This window comes from Corylus avellana, chromosome 10 (assembly GCF_965113065.1).
Source record: "Corylus avellana chromosome 10, dhCorAvel1.hap1.2, whole genome shotgun sequence".
NCBI lineage: Eukaryota > Viridiplantae > Streptophyta > Magnoliopsida > Fagales > Betulaceae > Corylus > Corylus avellana.
In genome coordinates, this window is record NC_142499.1 from 18,583,054 (window position 1) to 18,603,834 (window position 20,781).

The 20,781-nt window shown below is 34.1% G+C and overlaps 1 protein-coding gene across 3 annotated transcripts; it reads left to right on the forward strand.

The window, feature by feature from the left end:
• The first annotated feature begins 4,376 nt into the window (after positions 1–4,376).
• On the forward strand, positions 4,377–13,516 carry LOC148583454 (DEAD-box ATP-dependent RNA helicase 38-like). Of its 3 annotated transcripts, none has more exons than XM_088511333.1 (12): positions 4,377–4,484; positions 5,460–5,556; positions 5,638–5,725; positions 5,814–5,882; positions 7,919–8,033; positions 8,145–8,425; positions 9,461–9,688; positions 10,815–10,880; positions 12,006–12,407; positions 12,520–12,628; positions 13,058–13,143; positions 13,219–13,516. In XM_088511333.1, the coding sequence occupies exons 5-12, from the start codon at positions 7,919–7,921 to the stop codon at positions 13,279–13,281; spliced, it is 1,350 nt and encodes a 449-aa protein (XP_088367459.1). In that variant the 5' UTR covers positions 4,377–4,484; positions 5,460–5,556; positions 5,638–5,725; positions 5,814–5,882; the 3' UTR covers positions 13,282–13,516. The 3 variants fall into 3 exon arrangements, with proteins under 3 accessions (XP_088367459.1, XP_088367461.1, XP_088367460.1); XM_088511334.1 differs by lacking the exon at positions 4,377–4,484 and adding an exon at positions 4,725–4,919; XM_088511335.1 differs by lacking the exon at positions 10,815–10,880.
• Positions 13,517–20,781: the final 7,265 nt, after the last annotated feature.

Here is a 20,781-nt window from a genome sequence, read left to right on the forward strand (position 1 = left end):
CAGAATATATATATATATTAATTTAAATATTTTTAGATTGAAACGACGTGATCATTAATCAAAAGATTAAAATATATATTTTTTTAAAAAAAAAAAACTTTTTTATCTTCTGAAATGGTAACAAAAGTAATACTACATATTAGTACCTCGAATAATAATAATAATAAATAGAGTAGACCTGCTCATGGCAATGATTACTATTTTAGGGTTACTAGCGAGATCTGATAACTTGATAGTGGCTGATATGAGATTTGGTAGCTTAGTGGTGGCCACTAAAGCCTCGGAATCACTACAATTGTGATTGCGGCCGCTCTGGAACAAGATTTTTTTGTATTGTTTTTATTTTTGTTTTAATTTTTGTAAAACACTTCTCAAAATTGTAGCAAATCTATTTTTATTTGTTGACCCCACATGCAACGCTTATTTAAATGTGATCTTTACCAAATCAATTCTTAATTTTTCATTTCTTAAAACTTTTTTCAAAATTCAAAATTATAAATATTTCTCAAAACTTTATCAAATGGGCCATAATTTTTTTAATTTTACATGCCTAGTTGTTTGTGTACAAAAGACGATGTTCTTATGTGCGGTTAGAGCATTCTCGTATGCCTAGTCAAATGTTATTTTGACTAAGCCAGTATACTAAAAATTGAGCAAAATATTTGTATCTGGCTCAACAATATGGAAAAATATTGGGTGAGCTGTTATGGTACTTACCAAATTTGATGAGCAATGTTCATTCAAAAAATGTTTAAAAAAAAAAAAAAAATTCTAACATTTCAATAAAGAGTAAATAAATTCTTGAAAAATAATATTTAAATTGAATGGTAAAAATGATAGCTAATACAGGGAGCTAAATGTAGGTGTTATGAAAATTTGACTGAAAAAAAAAAAAAAAAAAAAAAGAGTATTTTTTAGGCCCGCTGGTTTTGGCGTGAAATGTTTGATGTTATAATATTATTTCAACTAAAAACATTTTTCCATGTTTGGTTTGAATGAAAAATCAACAAAAAAAATTATGTTATAAAATAAAGAGAACATAATGCATTTAGGAATGAGATTGAGATCCTATACAATTGCATATCCATATTTTTTGTAAATTGGGTATGCCAGTGTAATAGGATCCTTGTGGGGACTACATTTTCAAGCAGGTGCTCGGGCAACTCAAGATCTATTTAGGAAGGTAGGCTCCTAAAAAGTTATCTCACAATTACTTGCTCGAGAATGTGAGAGAGAAGTGATAAATGGTTTATGCAAACAAGAAGCGTAAATAATTTTATGCCTCATGAAAGCCATTTCTCTTGGTCAACTCAAAACTTTTTTAAGTTGACTAACATTTTATTTCAAGTCAAACACTAAAATGAAAATAAATAAATAAATAAAAATTATGCCAAGATTAACCTTTGCTACGTCAATTTTATAGCGATCCTAGTTGTTCCTAGCAAAGTAGCTAAATAGCTCATAATAGCTAAGTATTACTTATTTTGAGCCATTTTGTTTCCAACAAATGCTTTAAAATAAAATTTTTGTTAGAGTAAACTTTCGCATATAAAAGTTGATTGTAGCAATTTGAAGGTTTTTAATTATTTTTTCTCTTTTCTCCCTCTCCCTCTCCCTCTCCCTTCTTTTATTATTTTTTCCTTAAAAATTAATAATCAAGAAACTAGAGACTAAAACAAATAATTAATTGAATTATATTTTTTTTTTTTTAAAAAAAGAAAGATAAAATTAAAAAACAAAAGTGTATTTTTAGATAGCTAAATTGGACCTGGATCCTCTCTAGTACGAAGATGATCTATTTAATGTATTTAAAATAGAGAAGATTCATTTAATATTTATTTAAGAGGATAATTTTATCATTATATATATATATATATTAACAAAAATACCCTAAAAAATAACTAAATCGATGCCTCTCCAGCTAAAATAGCTTGGCATTGCCGGAGATGCGAAGAGTTGAATGCGGGGAAACCGAGCAACGAGTGGACAAGTCCAAGGGTAGTGTTGGGTTTCACCACTCTCTAGTGACCTACTGGAGTCAAGAGTGCGGTCGTATCTGGTACCTGATGGCAGTTGGGGGGACCGTGCACCCTCAAGTCCTGAACAAGGGCACAGGCCGCACAGCCGCACAGGACTAACTGATTTGACCATCTATCTCAATCTTCAATTAAGGTAGCTAGGCTATTATCACAATTTGGCTTTCCTCCCCTATTCAAATGCTATTATCAGAAATTGAGGATTAAAAAAAAAAAAAAACGGACATTTTCATCTTGGAGATGCCACGCTGCTGCTCCCCTCCTCCACATGCAAATCTAACGTCATTTGAACAACACGTCAGTCTCTTTTCAGTAATCAGACGGGATTAAAAGATTAGTTTCAGTAACATGTCGGTCTCGACAGGCAAATCCAATTAATATTTTAAACAGTACATCTTATAATTATCTTTAATTTTTTTTTTTTATTACCAAATTTAAGGATTAGAGTCCTCATGTTCACACAACATGGACTCCTACTATGAAAAAAATATTTGGACAGATTTAACTCTTATTACTATTCCCTTTCATTCCTCTCTAAACTCCCATGGTAGCCGGAACATGAAAGACAAAATATAAGAAAAGTGTTTGTTAAATCCTACGGTACTGTTTATTCTTCAAATAATAATAATGATTGGTATGAAAAAATAAAAAAGTGGTATTGAAAAGTAAAAAAATTTGTTTTTGTAGTGATTTTTTTATTTGAATAGTAATAAAAAGTAAATGATGTGATATAAAAAATGAATAATTTAATATAAAAGGAAGAATGTTTTTTTTTTAAAAAAAAAATGAAGTAAATAGTGTGGTGAGATGATGAATAGTGTGGTGGGGTTTAACAAACACCCCCAAGATATTTGAATTAGTGATGTCTGTTTTATAAATGTCACGTATTTTGTCAAATGCAAAGGTAAGATTATAGCTTTGCTTAGGGTATTTGGACAGATATAACTCTTATTACTATTTGCTTTCATTCCTTCTAAACTCTCATGGTAGCCACAACCGGAAAGTCAAAATATAAGATATTCGAATTAGTGATGTCTGTTTTATAAATATCACGTATTTTGTCAAATGCAAGGATAAGATTGTAGCTTTGCTTAGGGTAGTAGCTTGTCAAATTTTAAAAATTCTCTTAAAATTATAAGTTTTTATGGAATAAATATTTTAAAATTATGCTTTTACCCTCTTAAAAAGTTTTAGTTTAATTTTATCCATTGGTTACATTTTAGCGGTTAGCAGGATAAGTATTATATAAATTGTCACATTAATTTGTAATGTGATAAGTGTTACGTGAATTGTCACATGACAATATATATTTTAATGTTACATGATGTACTATCAAGTTAGATTTTTTGGCAACAAAAACTGTAATTATCAAACACCTTTTACAAAAACAAAAAATACTCTTAAAAAGCATTACCAAGCGAGTACAAGGATCATCTCGTCTTCTCCATTTCAAACCAAATTAAAAGTTGGTAAATTAACAGTTTACATAATATTATATTATTTAAAAAATGCGAAGTTTACAAATAAATTTTATAAAAAAACTTTTATAACATGGTGTGGCACATTATGATTGGATTCCTTAAAAATTGAATTTATCTTCTTTTTAATCATGTTGTGTCACATTATGTTGTAAAAGTTTTTTTGTAAATTTTATTTGTAAACTTAGCATTCCTCATTATTTAAAGACGGGTCATTTCATAATTCTAACATTACGTAAAAGAGTAATGCTAGAAACCATCTTTTTATCTTCATAAAGTTAATGTAATTTTCAAAATTATCATTAGATCAAAATTTAAGTATACTTCATTTAAAATTTAATAATAATCTTAAAAATTACATCAATTTTAAAAACATAAAAAAAAAATAATGCCGAACAATACTTTAAGTAAAAACCTGACAAAGTTTAATATCTGCATTAATATGACAGAGATTGACAAGAAACGAGGCTGCCCTAATTCAATTCTCTGCATCAGCATCACTATATCTTTACATCTTTACCATTTTTTACAGTAACCGCAATTACGTAGATGAATTGGGGACTTTAACACAGCACTGAATCATTCACTCTGTTAGGTCTCCCCAAAAGAAGCTCTTCTGCTGTGGAACTAGTACAGTGCTGGGCAATAGGGCTATATAAAACCGGACACGCGTACGGATAGGTGATTCAGTTCCATTAACACTCCACTGTACCCAGGTTGCTGTCATTTTTAAAATGACTAAAATACCCACTCCCTCTCAAATCTCTCTGCTATTTCTCCGAATTTTTTTTTTTTTGGGATCTGCGCTTTATAAATTTGAGGACCACCTGGTCCTTTTTTCCTTTCCGAGGAACACCCCCAAGCTTGTTCTGCATTTTTGTTCTTTCTCGTCTCCACTAACCGGAAGAGGCAAAGAGAGAGACCCACACGTCAAATTGTGATTTCCATCACTCTCTCTCTTACTAGAAAGGTAAAAAGAAAGCTCGATCGATTTTTCAATCTCACGCGCACACTTTGATCTTTTCCTGTCTTGATTATGTCATTCTTTTACCGCTAATGTGCCTTAAACCCATCCCCTAATTAGCAATGTCGTTGACCCCTGTTTCCGACAAACATTATAGTGTTTTTGATTGCTTCATTGCCCCGCTTTTTCTTATGAACTCTGTTTTTTCTGTTTTCCTTTTGATTGTCTCTGTTTTGTTTTCTGTTACTGTATGTTATTCTTGTTCATCTGCGCCAAACGGTTGCCCAAAACCTTTCCGATTCTTGGTCCTTTCTGTGGTGTATATTTCACTTCCAATTCATTGTTCCTGACACTGTAAAATATTCATATCCGGGTTTTTGATCGATCTGCTTTCTTAGTTGTCGATTATGAAGCTACTCCGCATCGAAGAAAGTCGAAAAGGTGAGCTTTTTGAAATGGGTTAATCGAGATTTGATTAAAGATCTAGAAAGAAAAAAGCCATGGCTTTTGGTTCTCTAATCCTTCATCTTCCACTCTGTCTTCCTCTCTGTAAAGGGAAAAACTGGTGCTTCTAAAGAAAAGAAAAAATTCCTCTCCAAAAGGATGTACCTGGCCTCTTCTTTCTCGCATATAATATTAATATTTTTATTTTCTTTGATTTAATTAAATTTTTTTTTTTTTTTTTCCCCTTTGTTGTTTCTCTCAGAAGCTGTCTCCGTTTACCCTGCAACTGGGTCTTTTATATTGCCGTTGAATCCTCCATTTGACGCCAATAATATCGTCTAAATAACTATATATTTTGTTTTTTCTCAAAATAATAATGGAAAAAAAAAAAGTACCCCCTTGATGTTTGATTAATCGCTCACTGTTTTTCTTGGAGACTTTCGAGTATTCAACTTAATTTTTTTCATGGAAAATATCTTGCCGGATAGATTCGGATAAAGCTTACCCTCTACATTAATTGCTTCCTCCACGTTTCAGAGGCTGTTTCCTGATTGGCGACTGTGATTGGACTCCGTTTCGATTTCAGTGATTTGACGGTGGAACAATGGGAGCTGAGCGCAGGAAGATCTCCAAGGTACGGAATTGATCTTTATATGTAATTTGTTCTCGGCCGATATATCGGCTTATTGAAAACCCATATCGTTTAATGTCGCAGTCTTCGTGGCCGAGAACTGTGGTGAGAAAATGGCTCAATATACAGAGCGGAGGGGACGAGTTTTACTCCGACTCTTACACTATAAAAGGTAAACATTTTCGGATTTAATTTTATTTTTGGTATTAATTTTGAGTTTCGGTCTCGGATTAAGAAGGTTCTTGCTATTTCGGGACCAGAAAAACCTGATCGACGGCGGAGCTGCCCGGACCAGGACCGCTACATCGTCGTACCGGAAGATTTCTCAGGTATTTTACTGTGTATTGGCACTGTAGTTTCCCTTCCTACTGCTGCGGCCTTTTACCGTCTATTCGTTACGTACTGTCCTCTGTTCTGACGGCTCCACTAATATGATTGGACATCGGGGAAAGGGGAATGAGTTTGGGATCATCGGGAACACTAGGCTCCCCCTTGATTCTAGTTGGGCCCCGTCTGGTTAGTTGGGGACAAGTAGGGGCTTCGTGCCACGTGGACGGTTGAATGGACGTGCGGTGTTGTAAAACACAGTAGCATCAATCGAAGTCAAGGCTGGAGAAGGCAATAAGTACACTATGAAAGGGTTTGAGGAGAGAGAACATAGCGTTTTTTTGTGTTTTTGTTTTGTGCTATAATTTTTAATATCTATCATCTTTGCATTAGAATGTACTTTTGAAGGATGATTTGTTTTTATCTATTGTCGATGCTCTAAGGCTCTTTTGATTTCAAGAATAGATTTTCATAAGAATACCTTCCAACCGCTATAAGAATGGAAAAAAATAATAAAAATAATATTTAAATGAAGTAGATAAATATTTATAGAATTTAATGTATAAGAGCACTATTTGCAACCTCATCAAAACCATTTTTAGGTTATTTTGGTGAGACAATTTGGTAAAAGTGGTTAAAAACTCTTTTTTAGTCTCACAATTTTAATAAGAAAAAAATGGTGAGTGATCAGTACTCACTATTAATAGTGAGTATTTTTTTTTTTTTTTTATTTGTATTGAATAATTAAAAAATTTCACTCTCTCTCTCCCTTTTTGTTTTTCATTTCTCTCTCATCCTTTAATAGTTAGAGAAAAAATAAACAAATCTTTGAAAAATAATATTTAAATAGAATAGTGAAAGTTGATTGTTAAAATAGTGAGACTGTTAGAGCATTTCTAGCAGCCTTACCAAATTTTACTCACCACAACTCACTTTTTTAGAGTATTCAGAGCAGACTAATTACTTTAACAATTCACTTTCACTATTTCATTTAAATATTATTTTTAAAAAAATTGTTTATTCTTTCTCAAACTTTTATTAAAAATTAGGGTTGAAATTCGATTTTACTAACCGCTTAGGCAATTGAGATTAGCGGTTTTAACTAATAATAGTTAACCATAACCCCTTTTTTACCCCTAACAAAAATGAGTTTTCGAGCTTACCTTGCTAATCCATTAAGAATGCTCTAATGGGGTTCAAATACTTACATGTAAGATCCAAATGAAACTGGGCTGTACTGAGAAACTAAGCGGGGGCAAGAAAGAAGAAACCCATGATAAAGCAATTTTAGCATACCAGCAAAGGATAAACGAAACTAACCCACAGAAATGGGCCAAATCTACTTTCATTGCAAGGGTAGTTGCGTAATCTGAGTCAAAACATTGAAAACAAGGCGGTCTCTAATTCCGGTTGACCATCAAATGTTCATTTTCTATTCTCCCCGTTTCAGTTCCCTCACAACCAACCCATCAATATTTCAATATCCGGGCTCCCAGAAATTTTGAATGACATTTTTGTTTTTTTTGAAAAAAATGTCAAAAAAATATTAAAGGTCAAAAAAAAATATGCAAAGTTTTTTTCTTCAGGAACAAAACTTTTTTCTCTTGATCAAAGTAAAGTTTTGTTTTGTTTTGTGTTTTTTTTTTTTTTCTGAATTTTGAATGACATTTTTGTTTTTTTGACAAAAATTTAAGGCCATTTTTGTCTTTTACGGCTTTGAGGGAAATGTTGACAAAGATGCATTTAAGCCTAAGGTGAACTCGAACGGATATAATTAAATTTCAAAAATTTAAAAAATTTCGACTCTTTCCCTTTGTCCCTCAAGCCCTCTCTCAAAGCTCTCCCCTGTCTCCCTCTCGCCCTCTCTCAGACGCTCTACCTGTGTCCCTCTCGCCCTCTCTCAGACGCTCTACCTGTCTCCCTCTCGCCCTCTCTCAGACGCTCTCCCTGTCTCCCTCTCGCCCTCTCTCAGACGCTCTACCTGTCTCCCTCTCGCCCTCTCTCAGACGCTCTCCCTGTCTCCCTCTCAAAATTTCAGATGGACGAGCAGGTCAGAGACTTCACTCTCTTCTATAAAGACGAGCACGTCGCAGATGACAAGGAGGACGAGCAGGTCGCAGAGGCCTTCACTGTCCTCGACAAGGACGGCGATGGTAACCTTTTTTTCTCTCTCTCTCTCTCTGTCTCAGTCTCAGCCATCAATTGTTCTATTTAGCTTAGCAATTGTCCTCTCAGTAACAAAAATACGATTTTGGGTTGTTTAGTTTTGATGCAGGATACTGCCACAACTTTTGAAGCCCTCAACTTGTCGCCGCTCTTGCTGAAGGGCCTGTACGCGGAGATGCACTTCAAAAGGCCCAGCAAAATCCAGGGCGTCAGCTTGCCTTTGATCATGGATCCTCCCCACAGAGATTTGGTGGCGCAGGCAGATAATGGGTCTGGTAAGACTGCTTGTTTTGTGCTTGGGATGTTGAGTCGCATTGATCCCGACCTGAAGACTACTCAGGCACTCTGTGTCTGTCCCACACGAGAGCTGGCTATTCAGGTCAGCCTTTGCTCTCGTTATAATTGTAGGATTATCGCTTTATTGACTACAAATCAAAATTAATTAATGCCCTCACTTTTTTTTTTAGTAATTTCTTTGGTCCAATTATCAGAATTCAACCCACAATGTCTGTTTTAATGGCTGTAATAATTTACCATTGGGCATTGGGTGTCTTTCTTGAGTAAAGTCTAAACAGTCTCCTTAAATACTCTTTATATTCACGTGTATATATCTATTCATGTCAACCTTGGGGACTAAATAAAAGTTAGGATTAATGTTACATAATTCAATGACATGTATTTAATCCAATGGCAGGTTTCTCAAAATAATTTAACAAAAGATTATTGAGCGTTGTAATATTAGATGAAATAATTCTTAAGCTTTGATCATCTTAATATTTGAACAGCATGAAGGATAATGGGAAGAGCAAGTCATCCAATGGTACATTTCCTAGATTTGATAATCATTTTAACACAACTGTTTGAAAATTGTTTCAACTTTTATTCTCCTTTGATAATATTTGAAAACTTAATTATAATTAATGATTAACATGGTAATTAAATGCCTGGGGACTCACACCTTAGTTTGTATAGAATTTGTAGTAAACTGTAATACCCATAACATTATTCTTTGCCTTTTGGAACTACCCGTTATTTATCAGTACTGCGCATGTAGACTAATACCTTAGTGTAAATTAAACTCAGAGTAATTCCAACCCGGCCACTAAAATTCAATAAGAAAACTGTCTAGGAAAGCTCAACAAAGAACCAAACACAGCATTTGATGAAATACTTTTGACGGTTATGTCCTTAGTATAATTTAGAAATGATCTGATTTTCTTAAAGTGCATTTTTGAAACTTGAACCAATGGGCTTGTTGAATTTCATGCTTTTCAACTTGAAAGAATTTATTCTAGTATGATATCCTTGGTTCACATTTTCTGGAGCTCAGATGGTAAACAAGAAGTTTTTGAAATGTATTCATTTGCTTCCTTGTCATACCACTAAACAAATTTTAACTGTATCTATCTGGTAGAACGTGGAAGTTCTTCGGAAGATCGGGCAGTACACAAGTATAACTTCAGAGTGTGCTGTGGCAATGGATAAGAAACATTATGCGCCAATATCGAAACAACCGCCGGTCTCAGCACAAGCAGTCATAGGAACTCCTGGTACAATCAAGAAATGGATGTCAAATAGGAAATTGGACTTGACTGAAATGAAGATTCTTGTTTTTGATGAGGCTGATCACATGCTTGCTGAGGTAGATTTTATCTTGCTGATTATTTTTATATTTGGTGAAATTTGAAGTATTATCATTACATCTAAAAAACTTCATTACTTGATTTTGTTTGTATCTAGATCTTTGGTTTGCTTGGGTAGGCAGATTTATTTGTTTGGGACTATATGGTTAATCTTGTGGTATCATGATTTTTGAACCATTTGGTTGAATTGCTTGTGTCCACTATTACTGCATGTGAAGATTATATATTCTCTATTTGTGTATCATATTCCGAACTTTGAACCATGGCAACCTATAATTGGTTCCAGTTGGTTTAATTCAAGAGAAGATCAGTACTTTGGTCGACTTGCGTGCATGTACTATTACTGTATGTGAAGATTATTTTTCTCTATTTATGTATCATATTTCAAACTTTGAACCGTGGCTACCTGAATTATTCGAGCAGGAATCTCGGACAGTAATTGGTCATTGTCAGTTTAATTCAAGAGCAGATCAGTATTTTGGATCACTAAAGAATTACATAGTGTTTAAAACCAAACTTTGCTTCTTGAAGACAAAGCAGTGCTGGGTGGACATAAAAGGCCTGCATTCACATTCAAATGAGATCAGTAGTTAATCTGTTTTTTTGTAGCAGAAGTATTTATGGGTTCCTGGGAAATTATGCCGGTCTAGCAGAAACCATTAGAGTGCACTAAGCTTGATACTTTGCTGGTTGATCTTGGGTTTAGTTCACTTGCATTTATGGAAATGTTATTCCATTGTCTCAGCACAATATATATTACATTTACAGTTGGGGAAAAGTTTTGGGGTTGGTCATTTTTTTGGTTTGGTGGTGGGGGGGAGGCGATTTAGGGGGATAAGGGGGCTTCGGTTGGATCATAAGGTGCTAGGAAGTGTATTTGCTGGCGGGTACCATATTTATTGGAACTAATGTAATCATGTTTATTGGTGCTTTTTTATAAAATTTCCTTTACTATTAAAAAAAATGAATACCAATTACATGCATGTTACTTCTTTCAAATGATTATCTGCTTTATTGTTATGGTAATACCTGCATGTGGGTAATTGCTTTAGCTAAATTTAGTATGTAATGTTTTAATCTTTAGGTACATAAAATTGATTATTCAATCTCGTTTTGTTGATGTAGGACGGATTTAAGGACGATTCCTTGAAAATAAAGGAGGAAATTGGAAGACGTAGTTCTCACTGCCAGGTTTGTTCAACTAACGTTTAGTTTAACCACTAATTTTAGATACAGTTCCCTTTATGTGATGCTCAAAATTTCTGCATAGGTGCGGTACCATTGAGAATGAGATCAAAGGTGATTGATGAAAATTATTACCTAAAACTTTAGGGACTTTTTATATGTATATATATATAGACACACACACACACACAGAGTAATGCGTAATATTTTTTCTTTCTTTCCTAGTTTTCGCACTCCACTTGCGGAGGCGCGTGTTAACTCGTATCGTTGGGGGTTAGCCCCGGCTCGTCCATTCCGAGCACTTGGCCTCTACGATGGAGTCTTGCTTCTTGAGACTCCATCATGGAGGCCAAAGCTTTCTTTTTCTCGGTAGAGAAAGGGAAACAAGAGCTGCGTTGAGGAAAGGAGAAAAGGTTTTTTAGGGTTTGTCTTTTTTAGGGCTCTTTTTTTCTTTAATAAAACTTGTTACTTATAAATATATATATATATATATACACACACACACACACACACACACACAAAGATATTAATTACTTTTAAGTAAAAGATTGCATTAGATCTGCTTCAAACTTATTCATTACTCCTTTTGTTAGGTAGGTTGTAGCTAGATTCAGCATAGGTGTGGTGCATAAGTTCCCACAGAGAATAAAGGATTGAGGGTGTTTTATATATATAGATAGATAGATATTATTTTAAAGTAAAAGGTTGCAAATTATATCTGTTGCAAACTTATTCATTATTTCTTTTGTTGGGTAGGTTGTAGCGAGATTGGAGATTGATATTTGCGATAGTATTCCTCTATAAGTTGCTTTGTATGTAGGTCTGCTTGATAATTTCTCCTTTATTGCTATTCATCCTCAACTAGAGCCGTTGGCCATTCATAAAATCTCCTAATAAAAGGCAGTACATGTTTCTTTATTTACAGGGTTTGTATGACTGTTTCTGTACGATGCGCTGATTAATCGATCATGCACAAAAGATTATGCTATTAGTTATGTTGACATAGATTTACTAGCATATGCAAGTTTCGATTTATCAGATATTTGATTGGTTATCTTGATCAACATATGAGTTTTTTGTCTAATTGAAACAAAAATGGTTGACTTGTTTTGATAACCAATTTGTTTTCAGGTTCTTCTGTTTTGTGCTACGTGTAATGCAAATGTCAAAAAAATTCTTTCAAGGATAGTCGAAGGCTACAATCAACTCTTTGTCAAGAAGGATGAACTGTCTTTAAAGGCTGTGAAGCAGTACAAAGTTCATTGTCCTGATGAACGCACGAAGACTCTTGTGATTAGAGACAGAATATTGGAATTGGGAGAGAACGTGGGGCAGACAATTATATTTGTACTTGGGCGAGATAACGCCATCATGTTGCATAGGGCACTTGCTGACCTTGGTTATGCAGTTACTACCATTCAAGGTGCTATCAGTGCAGAAGACAGAGACAAAATAGTCCAAGAGTTCAAAAAGAGCCTAACTAAAGTTCTTATATCAACGGATCTCCTTTCCCGAGGCTTTGACCAACAACAGGTGCTCCCCCACCCCCACTCCTTTTTCCCAGGAAAAAAAAACTCCCTTCAACTCTTCTCTGTTAATATGATGAGGTGCTTTAAATTTAACATGCTGGGAATTTTTTCTGCAGGTCAATCTGGTCATTAACTATGATCTTCCAGTGAAGTATCAAACCTCGGAGCCTGATTATGAGGTGTACTTACATAGGATGGGAAGGACAGGGCGATTTGGCCGCAAGGGTGAGTTTTTCATGTTTCAGAACTTTGTTTTCTTCACAATTCTTGGCTAGCTTGACTCAAAGCATGATCTTTTAGTTGCAGTCCATTTTATTTGGAGTAATTTTCTGTAAATCACACTTGTGTGTTAATTATCAAACATTCTGTACATTATATATATAGTATGATACTTTGGGTATATTATATATTTTAAGGAGGTTCTAATACAAGTCAGGGAGAGGTTAGCATGCCCTAAACTTGTTTATTGCATGTCCAAGCCGTGTCAGATCAGTATCTAGCCCCAAAACATTATCAAATAATTCAAAACACATTAGAAAGCAAAAACAGTTTTTACATTTATGTCGTATAAAAACGCTATCTTAAACAAAAAACAAAAAACACCACCTTTTCTCTGGAGTGATGGGAGCTAACCAGATCTATTGTACTTTATAGGAGCTGTGTTTAATTTGTTGTGTGGAGATAACGACAAGATGCTCATGTCAAAAATTGAGCATTATTTTGGCTCAAAAGTGGAAGAGGTAACTTGTACTCCCTCTTCCTTTTTATGTTTTTGCTTCTGTAGTTCTAAATTTGTTTTTGCACTATTTTTGCAGGTGAAATCTTGGGAAAGCGAAGAAGATTTCACCGCTGCCCTGAAGGCGGCAAAATTGTTGTGATGATCCAGAGTTTCACTCATAGGGACATTAAGTTCCTAAGATTCATCTAATGACGAGGAGTTTAGATTGATTTGCCATGCTTTAAGGGTGAAAAATGTTGGAGCATCTCAATTCTTCTTGTTGGGGTTTTGTAGAAGGGGTATATAGTCAGTTTAGAAGTGTAAAGGTAAAGTTTTTGAGGTTGAGAAAGGCTTAAAACCACACAACATTAATATCAATGGTTTTTTCCCTTGCATTTGAGGGTTTTACACATAAACATCTTGGTGTATTGTTACTTGTGGGTTGCTTGATTTTTAATTTCTGCACAAAGGAAAAAAAAAAAAAAAGGATGGCAAAATGGGATTCAAACAGGTCTTAAAATACCCATTGAAAACAAGACACAAATGTTCTTTTATGCGTAGTTTATCAATACCATCTTAGTATGTCTTTAATCCATCAAGTTATTGAGGCAATGGAGACAGAATTTGTCTGCACAAAAGAGGAGCTAGATCCCAGATTCCCAATAAATATGAAAAAGGATCTTTTCCTTGAGGTAATTACAGGCATGTCACTCAGCTGGCCGCCACTCCTTCCTAATTTTAAAGTTTTTTTTTTTAATAGCAGCTTTTAATATCAAATCGAGTGTCTAAAGACATTAATATTGTTTAAAAAATATGTTCTGTCTCTGTTTTCAGAAATATATATATATATATATTAATTTAAATATTTTTAGATTGAAACGACGTGATCATTAATCAAAAGATTAAAATATAAGATTTTTCTTAAAATGCCGTTCACTTTACATTAAAAATTGACACTAGCAGTAGCGTCCAGCTTCCTCCACCGCTTTGGCCGTCCATTCCGCCTTGCCGTTCATTTTCCTCCCCAATTTGTGGTCTTTGTCAGTTTTTGCAAAGGTTCTTAGATCAGCTTTTTCTGAAGTAGATCTATGTTTTCGCCGCTGGTCCAAGTCCTATACATGTTATTACACCTTTCCCGGTGCCAACAAGTCCAGCAAACAACATACGTTTTCCCTTCGGTCGGCACGCGACGGTTGTGGTTCAAACGCGCTGGAGCGTGGATCGCGTGAATCTCACACGCTTTTATGTGAGTCTGCTGCTGCTGTTTGTGGTTTTTGTTTGTTTATGTGGTTCTGGTTTCGAGTTGATCACAGATAATTTTTTATGTAAGGGCTTAATGATCACGGCCGATTAAATAAAAACTTTTGTTGTAGGAATATAATCTACCAATGTCTTAGATCTAGTCTGCTATGAGCAGATCTATACCATATATGAAGTTTGTACATGTGTGAGATGGGGGGGTCATTGATACGATTTGATTGTTAGATTTTTCGATGTATCTACGACTTTGTAACCACATAGCTTTTGCCTATGTTATTAAGAGTTTTATAATCTGTGATGTAATAGCTTTATACTCTGAATCTTTTATAGAATGAGAAAAGATTTACCTATTAAAAAAAAATGACACAATCTTTAAAGAAAAAAAAAAAAAAAAAAAAACTTATTTATTTTCTAAAAAATAAAAAGTATATATATATATAATCTGAAATGTTAACAAAAGTAAGAGTAATGCTATGGAATAACAAAAGTTCCGTAGCTTTTTCGTTTTTTCTTACGTGACTATTTTGGGGCTACTAGCGAGATCTGGCAACCTAACAGTGGCTGATATAAGATTTGGTAGCTTAGTGGTGGCCACTAAAGCCGCTGAATCACTACCATTGTCATTGCCGCCACTGTGGAGCAACATTTTTTTATATTGTTTTTATTTTTGTAAAACACTTTTCAAAATTGTAGCAAATCTATTTTTATTTGTTGATACCAAATCAATTCTTAATTTTTCATTTCTTAAAACTTTTTTCAAAATTCAAAACTTTAAATATTTCTCAAATATTTATCAAACGGACCATAATTTTTTTGAATTTTATATGCCTAGTTGTTAGTGTACAAAAGACGATGTTCTTATGTGCGATTAGAGCATTCTCGTTTGGCTAGTCAAATGTTATTTTGACTAAGCTGGTATGTTAAAAATTGAGCAAAATGAGTTGTATCTGGCTCAACAATATAGAAAAATATTGGGCGAGTATGGTCCGAACGAAAAATCAATAAAAATTTATGTTATAAAATAAAGAGAATATAATGCATTCATGAATGAGATTGAGATCCTATACAATTGCATATCCATATTCTTTGCAATTTGGGCATGTTAGTGTAATAGGATCCTTGTGGGGCCTACATTTTCAAGCAAATGTTCGAGCAGCTCAAGATCAATTTGGGAAGGGAGGCCCGCCTAAAAGGACATCTCACAATTACGTAAACGATTTTATGCCTCGTGAAAGCCATTTCTCTCGCCTTCTTCATTTTTATCCAAAAAAGTCAGCTAAATATATTTTTTTTTCTTTTTATCTAAAAAATAAAAACATTAACAAACAACTTTTCTCATAAAACACTATCAAAAAAATTAAAACTCATTTCACTTTTATATCTCAACAAAACCGAAAAAAATAAAAAAACACTAATGGTTAAGATGAGCTATCAAACAGCACCAAAAATAGTTTTTAGTTTGTTGGAATGGAGTGTTTTGCGTTGAAATGTTTTTCCTTTTTTGGTAGAAAGGAAATAAGAGAGAAGGTGTTACCATAAGTGACTGTTTTATTTCTTGATCAAATTTTTATTTTTTATTTTTTTTTGCATTTAGGTTCCAAGAAATCGTCCCTCTTAATGCGGGGAATGTGCTAGGAGCAGAGGACAACGGCCCAGCTGCCAAATGGCTTTCCTTGATTCGTGAAGCACTGAACAACAATGCCACCAGTGCAGAAGTTTCGCCGCAGGCGGATGATGGGAGCTTGAAACCAAGGCTCAGCTTCTCAGACTTGCTTTCATTAGAAGATGAACTTGGTAAAAAGGATTTCCAAAAATTGGTGGACTCAAATTTGGGTTTGAGCTATAGTGATGAGTATTCGCCTACCAAATATTCCAAGTCTAGGGAGCAAGATAGCCCAACTCAGCGGCGTTACCGCCTGGCTGCGTGCAAGCAGATGGTCGGAATCTTTCTGTGCGTGTGGGTTCGAGAGGACCTTTGCAAACACATTAGCAACTGATTCTAGGAAGGCGAAGAGTGGCACAACATAGTGGATGGCAAACGGAGGTAGCGCAACATAAGCAAATAGATGGCCGAAACAACTGAACTAGTCGAAAAAACCAAAATAAATTACCTAAAAAAGAACAAAAAAAGAGGGAAAAGGGGAGGAAAGAAGAGGGGAGTAGAGGGAGGGGAAAGGAGGAGGAGGAGGGAGCGAGAATGACACACCTGTGAACTCCCTCCTCCTCACCGATTTTTTCTCTCTAGGTTTTCACCTCTTTTTTGAATATTGTTGATGTGGAATAAAGAAAAGTAAAGATAACATTCAGTTGTTCAATGCTTTTGTGTTATCTTTTCAATGAATGACACAAATGACTTTATTTGTGCTAAATTACTCATATACACTGATTCGTGTATATCTTGCTCAATATACACTAATTTATGGGTATTATAGGCAAATCACCATTATATTTTTTATTCACATATAAGATGTTAACTTAATTATCGAAAAGTCTTTGACCCCAACTGGAGACCCTTTGACCTTGCCATTGTTTTGCAGAAATACTATTGAAGTCCTCGCATATCTCGACCATGAAGAAAAAGCGCCAACTAGCAAATCCTTGGACCAAAAAGCGTATGCATGAAAGGGATTGTGTTAATTTAATGTTACTCAAAATGTAATGTAAGGAATACGTTGCTATATATCATCTAAATTTTTTAAATAATATCTAAATATAATAAAATAAAAATATTGAGCGTGAAATAATTCCAAATAGAGACAATTTGTTATCTTTAATTAGTTCGGTTGCGACCAACAATAAGTAGGGCTGGCCCCGATTGGATCAGGTCTAGTGGGCGTATTAAGAGAGTGGACTAGGTCCAAGCTCATGCATGATATTCAAAGCTCAAGTCTGATCCGGCAGGCCGGAGCCCAACTCAGCATACCCATGCATTACTTTTCTCTTGTTAAAAAGTAGTTGGACAAACCTTTTTTTTTTTTTTTTAATTGAGTTAGAATAATTTGTTTTATTTAATTAATATGTCTTTAAAATATACATGAGAATCACATCTTCTACAAAAATTCCATGTAAAAATTACATATTTTGAACCATATCGGTCTAATAAAATGAACGAAAAAAAATCTACTTTATTCATACTAGTTTCTTATTTTTGGCCCAAGAAAGCTTGTGCCTCACTTTTAGAGTTGGCAATTTGTATTTCATTGTCATATCAAGGCAGGAGTATAATCCTTTAAAAAAAAAAAAAAAAAGGCATCAGTATAAGATTATATAGGTCAACTTCAACCTAACTCATTTAATTAAACGGGTCAAAACACTCAACTTTAATCATCTAACTTTGTATTGGATTCGCGGGTCAAGTCAAAAATTGCTAACCAATATATCTCGTGTCAGGTTTGGATTGTATCGAGACATGAGTATAAGACTATATAGGTTAACTATAATTCAATTTATTTAATTAAACAGGTCAAACTTTTCAACTCTAACCATTTAATTTCATGTTGAGTTTGTATCAAATTTACAGATCGTGTCAAAAATTGTCAACTCTACTCATACATAACATTATACTCTTGTTGCCTCTTCGTGCAATGGCGACTGGCATTAGATCAGCCGTTAATGAATTGTTGAAAAAGCTTTTGAACAAGTCATTATTGCGCTTTTGAAAATTGAAAATGATTTGGACGATATGTAATGGCCTAAAACACTTTGCAAATCTAGTCATCACAAAATTAACTTGTGCCTAACACCATAATATAACATTATTTCGAATCCTCGTCACTGAGAATGAACTTTGATTTCGACAATAATAACCCACAACACTTGTCAGATCTTCATCTATCCTAAGTTAGTTAACCCATTATTTTCGAATCCTTGTCATTGAGAATGAATCCTGCTTTACATTTTGGGATTACTTATGGGGCACCCAATTGCTCCATGGAGAGTTATTTTAACCATAATTAGATTCATTGGAGTCCGACATGAACTCATTATTAAGCTCCTTTAAGAAATTGTTTGGTTTCTGTTGCAAACCACTCATGCCTCGGAAAGGTATATATATATTATTGCATTCCCAACTGTTAAAATAAGAAAAATAACAATAAAACGAGTTAAAGTAGAAAAAGAGAAAGAAGAAGAGATTTACAATTCACCTTTATTGAACTAATTAATAGAGCTATGATTATACAAGGGCGTGGTTATTATGAACTAATTAATAGAGCTATGATTATACAAGGGAGTGGTTATTATCGTTACTAACTATTAACTTTAACTGTTATCTACATATCTGCTTTGATATGCGGTTAGCGATTTTAAGTTTGGCGAATGCATTTATCAACCCTATCTACCTACCATTATATGTAGGTTATAACTTTAACTTTCCCTATTTCAGATGTTTTCTTTGTTATTTTAAGCTAGATGAACCCATCATATGATGTTTGTATTTTCTTTGTCATTTTTAAGTTGGAATGTGTAATCAAGATATGGATTACATTTGAAACACTAAAACTTTGAAAATAAATAAATAAATAACACTAAAACATGCTTAAAACAGTTTCAAAAACGTTTAAAATATGTCCTAAAATGATGTCCAAAACACTAAAAAATACTCAAAATGTTCATTACTAAATAGGTGATTAGTGCGATTTGCCTCTAATAACCACAATAACCGCACGGCTAGCGATTAGTCGGCAGATGCAATTACCCAAAAATGATAACTGCTTAATGTAATTGCAAGTGCAGTTATAACCGATAATCACAATATCTGTAACCACCCTATTAACCTGAATACAAGCATACTACAAGGACGATTGTTAGGCTAGTAGGCCGACAAGCCTATATAACTTGCATATCAACCCACTCGCCCGACTTCGCCTAATCATTGGCACACAGAATTCTATCCCACACCACTTTTACACTACTTGGCCACCTTCGCGCCATTTGGCAATTTTGCTACAAATCTCAATCATAAATCACGATATGACAGAAAGTAAAACTCCAAAGATCGATCATGTTACTTTCACAAAAATATGTATATTCTATTGGTTCCTAATGAGTGGAGAGCCACGCCCCTACTAAATTAAGCTCCTCTCTTGATCACTGCTCCAACTTGAGGTACATTGATATATAGTTTAGTTAGATTCTGTTGAAGAATCCACCCTTTTCTTGTTAAAAATTCGAAATAATTTCCGACATTTTAGGTGGTATTAGCCTGAAATCATTGCTTACAAAACCATCCCAAGTTTGTTCATGGCTTCTAAGAGTCCTCATTAGTCAATCTAGAATCTCATAATTGTATAGTTAAATCTTGTGGTGGTTGTTGACATCAATCCCTGAAAGCTAGCTACTTAATTTATCGATCGCCAAAAGTATATATATATATATATTCAAATACTATGTGTATCACGTTTTTGTAGTCAATTTCATCAAACCATTTTCATATAAACCTGAGTTCATCAGTCTTCGAGCAAAGAGACAGTTTCATATGAACGTCACTGCTTACACAATACATAGAGAGAAAATGTTTCTTAGCAAAATATTCGAGCAGATGGGTCTTATGAATTTTCTCACATATATTATCCAAATTGTTAAATTACTGAAGATTCGTAGTGATATTAATATATGCCTTATAATCATCACTTTGAAGCCATAACGTTATATAGTCAAAACCAAAAGTTAACGTAATTATGATAACATACAGCAAAGCCATCAAGGTTTTCAGTCATGGGTGCTTATTTATTTGAAAATCTTTCCAAAAATAGGGTGAATTCTTTACCAGTGTTAGAATATAAGAAAAATTTAGAATATACGAAAAATATATTATATTTTTCATACATTCTAACCACAAGATGATTATAGTAAGGCAGTGGTAGGTTTTTGTTGATTTTTCAGGTTAAAAAAAAAACGTTGGGTTAAGTTTATTATTGCAGAGATATTTATTTTAATGGGTGCCGAGTAGGCTGCAGCCGTGGTATATATAATGAGGGGGATGATGATAGCAAGTTCCCGAAAAAGGGAGGGCACTTGAAGAGCAGAAAATGATTACGTAGCATATGCATGATGATATATATATATATATATATATATATATATATATATATAGTACGATGCTTGCATAATTATGTTATAGGGCTCATGATTAGGACGCTCACCTAATCATTGGTTGCCTTCTAATCAACAATATTAATTCGCTGGATGAGGCACAACTTTTTTGGTTAACTTTAGTTCCAAATCTCGTTGCTGTTTTTGGCGAAGCATGGCTTAAACCAGGGAAAATATCGCTCATCTTTCTATATATATATATATATATATATATTCTTGGACAAACATCATCGTTAATTAACCATGCTTATATTCTTTAACAATCCCATCTGCCTGCATGGCACCACATGACGATTGACGTGACCAG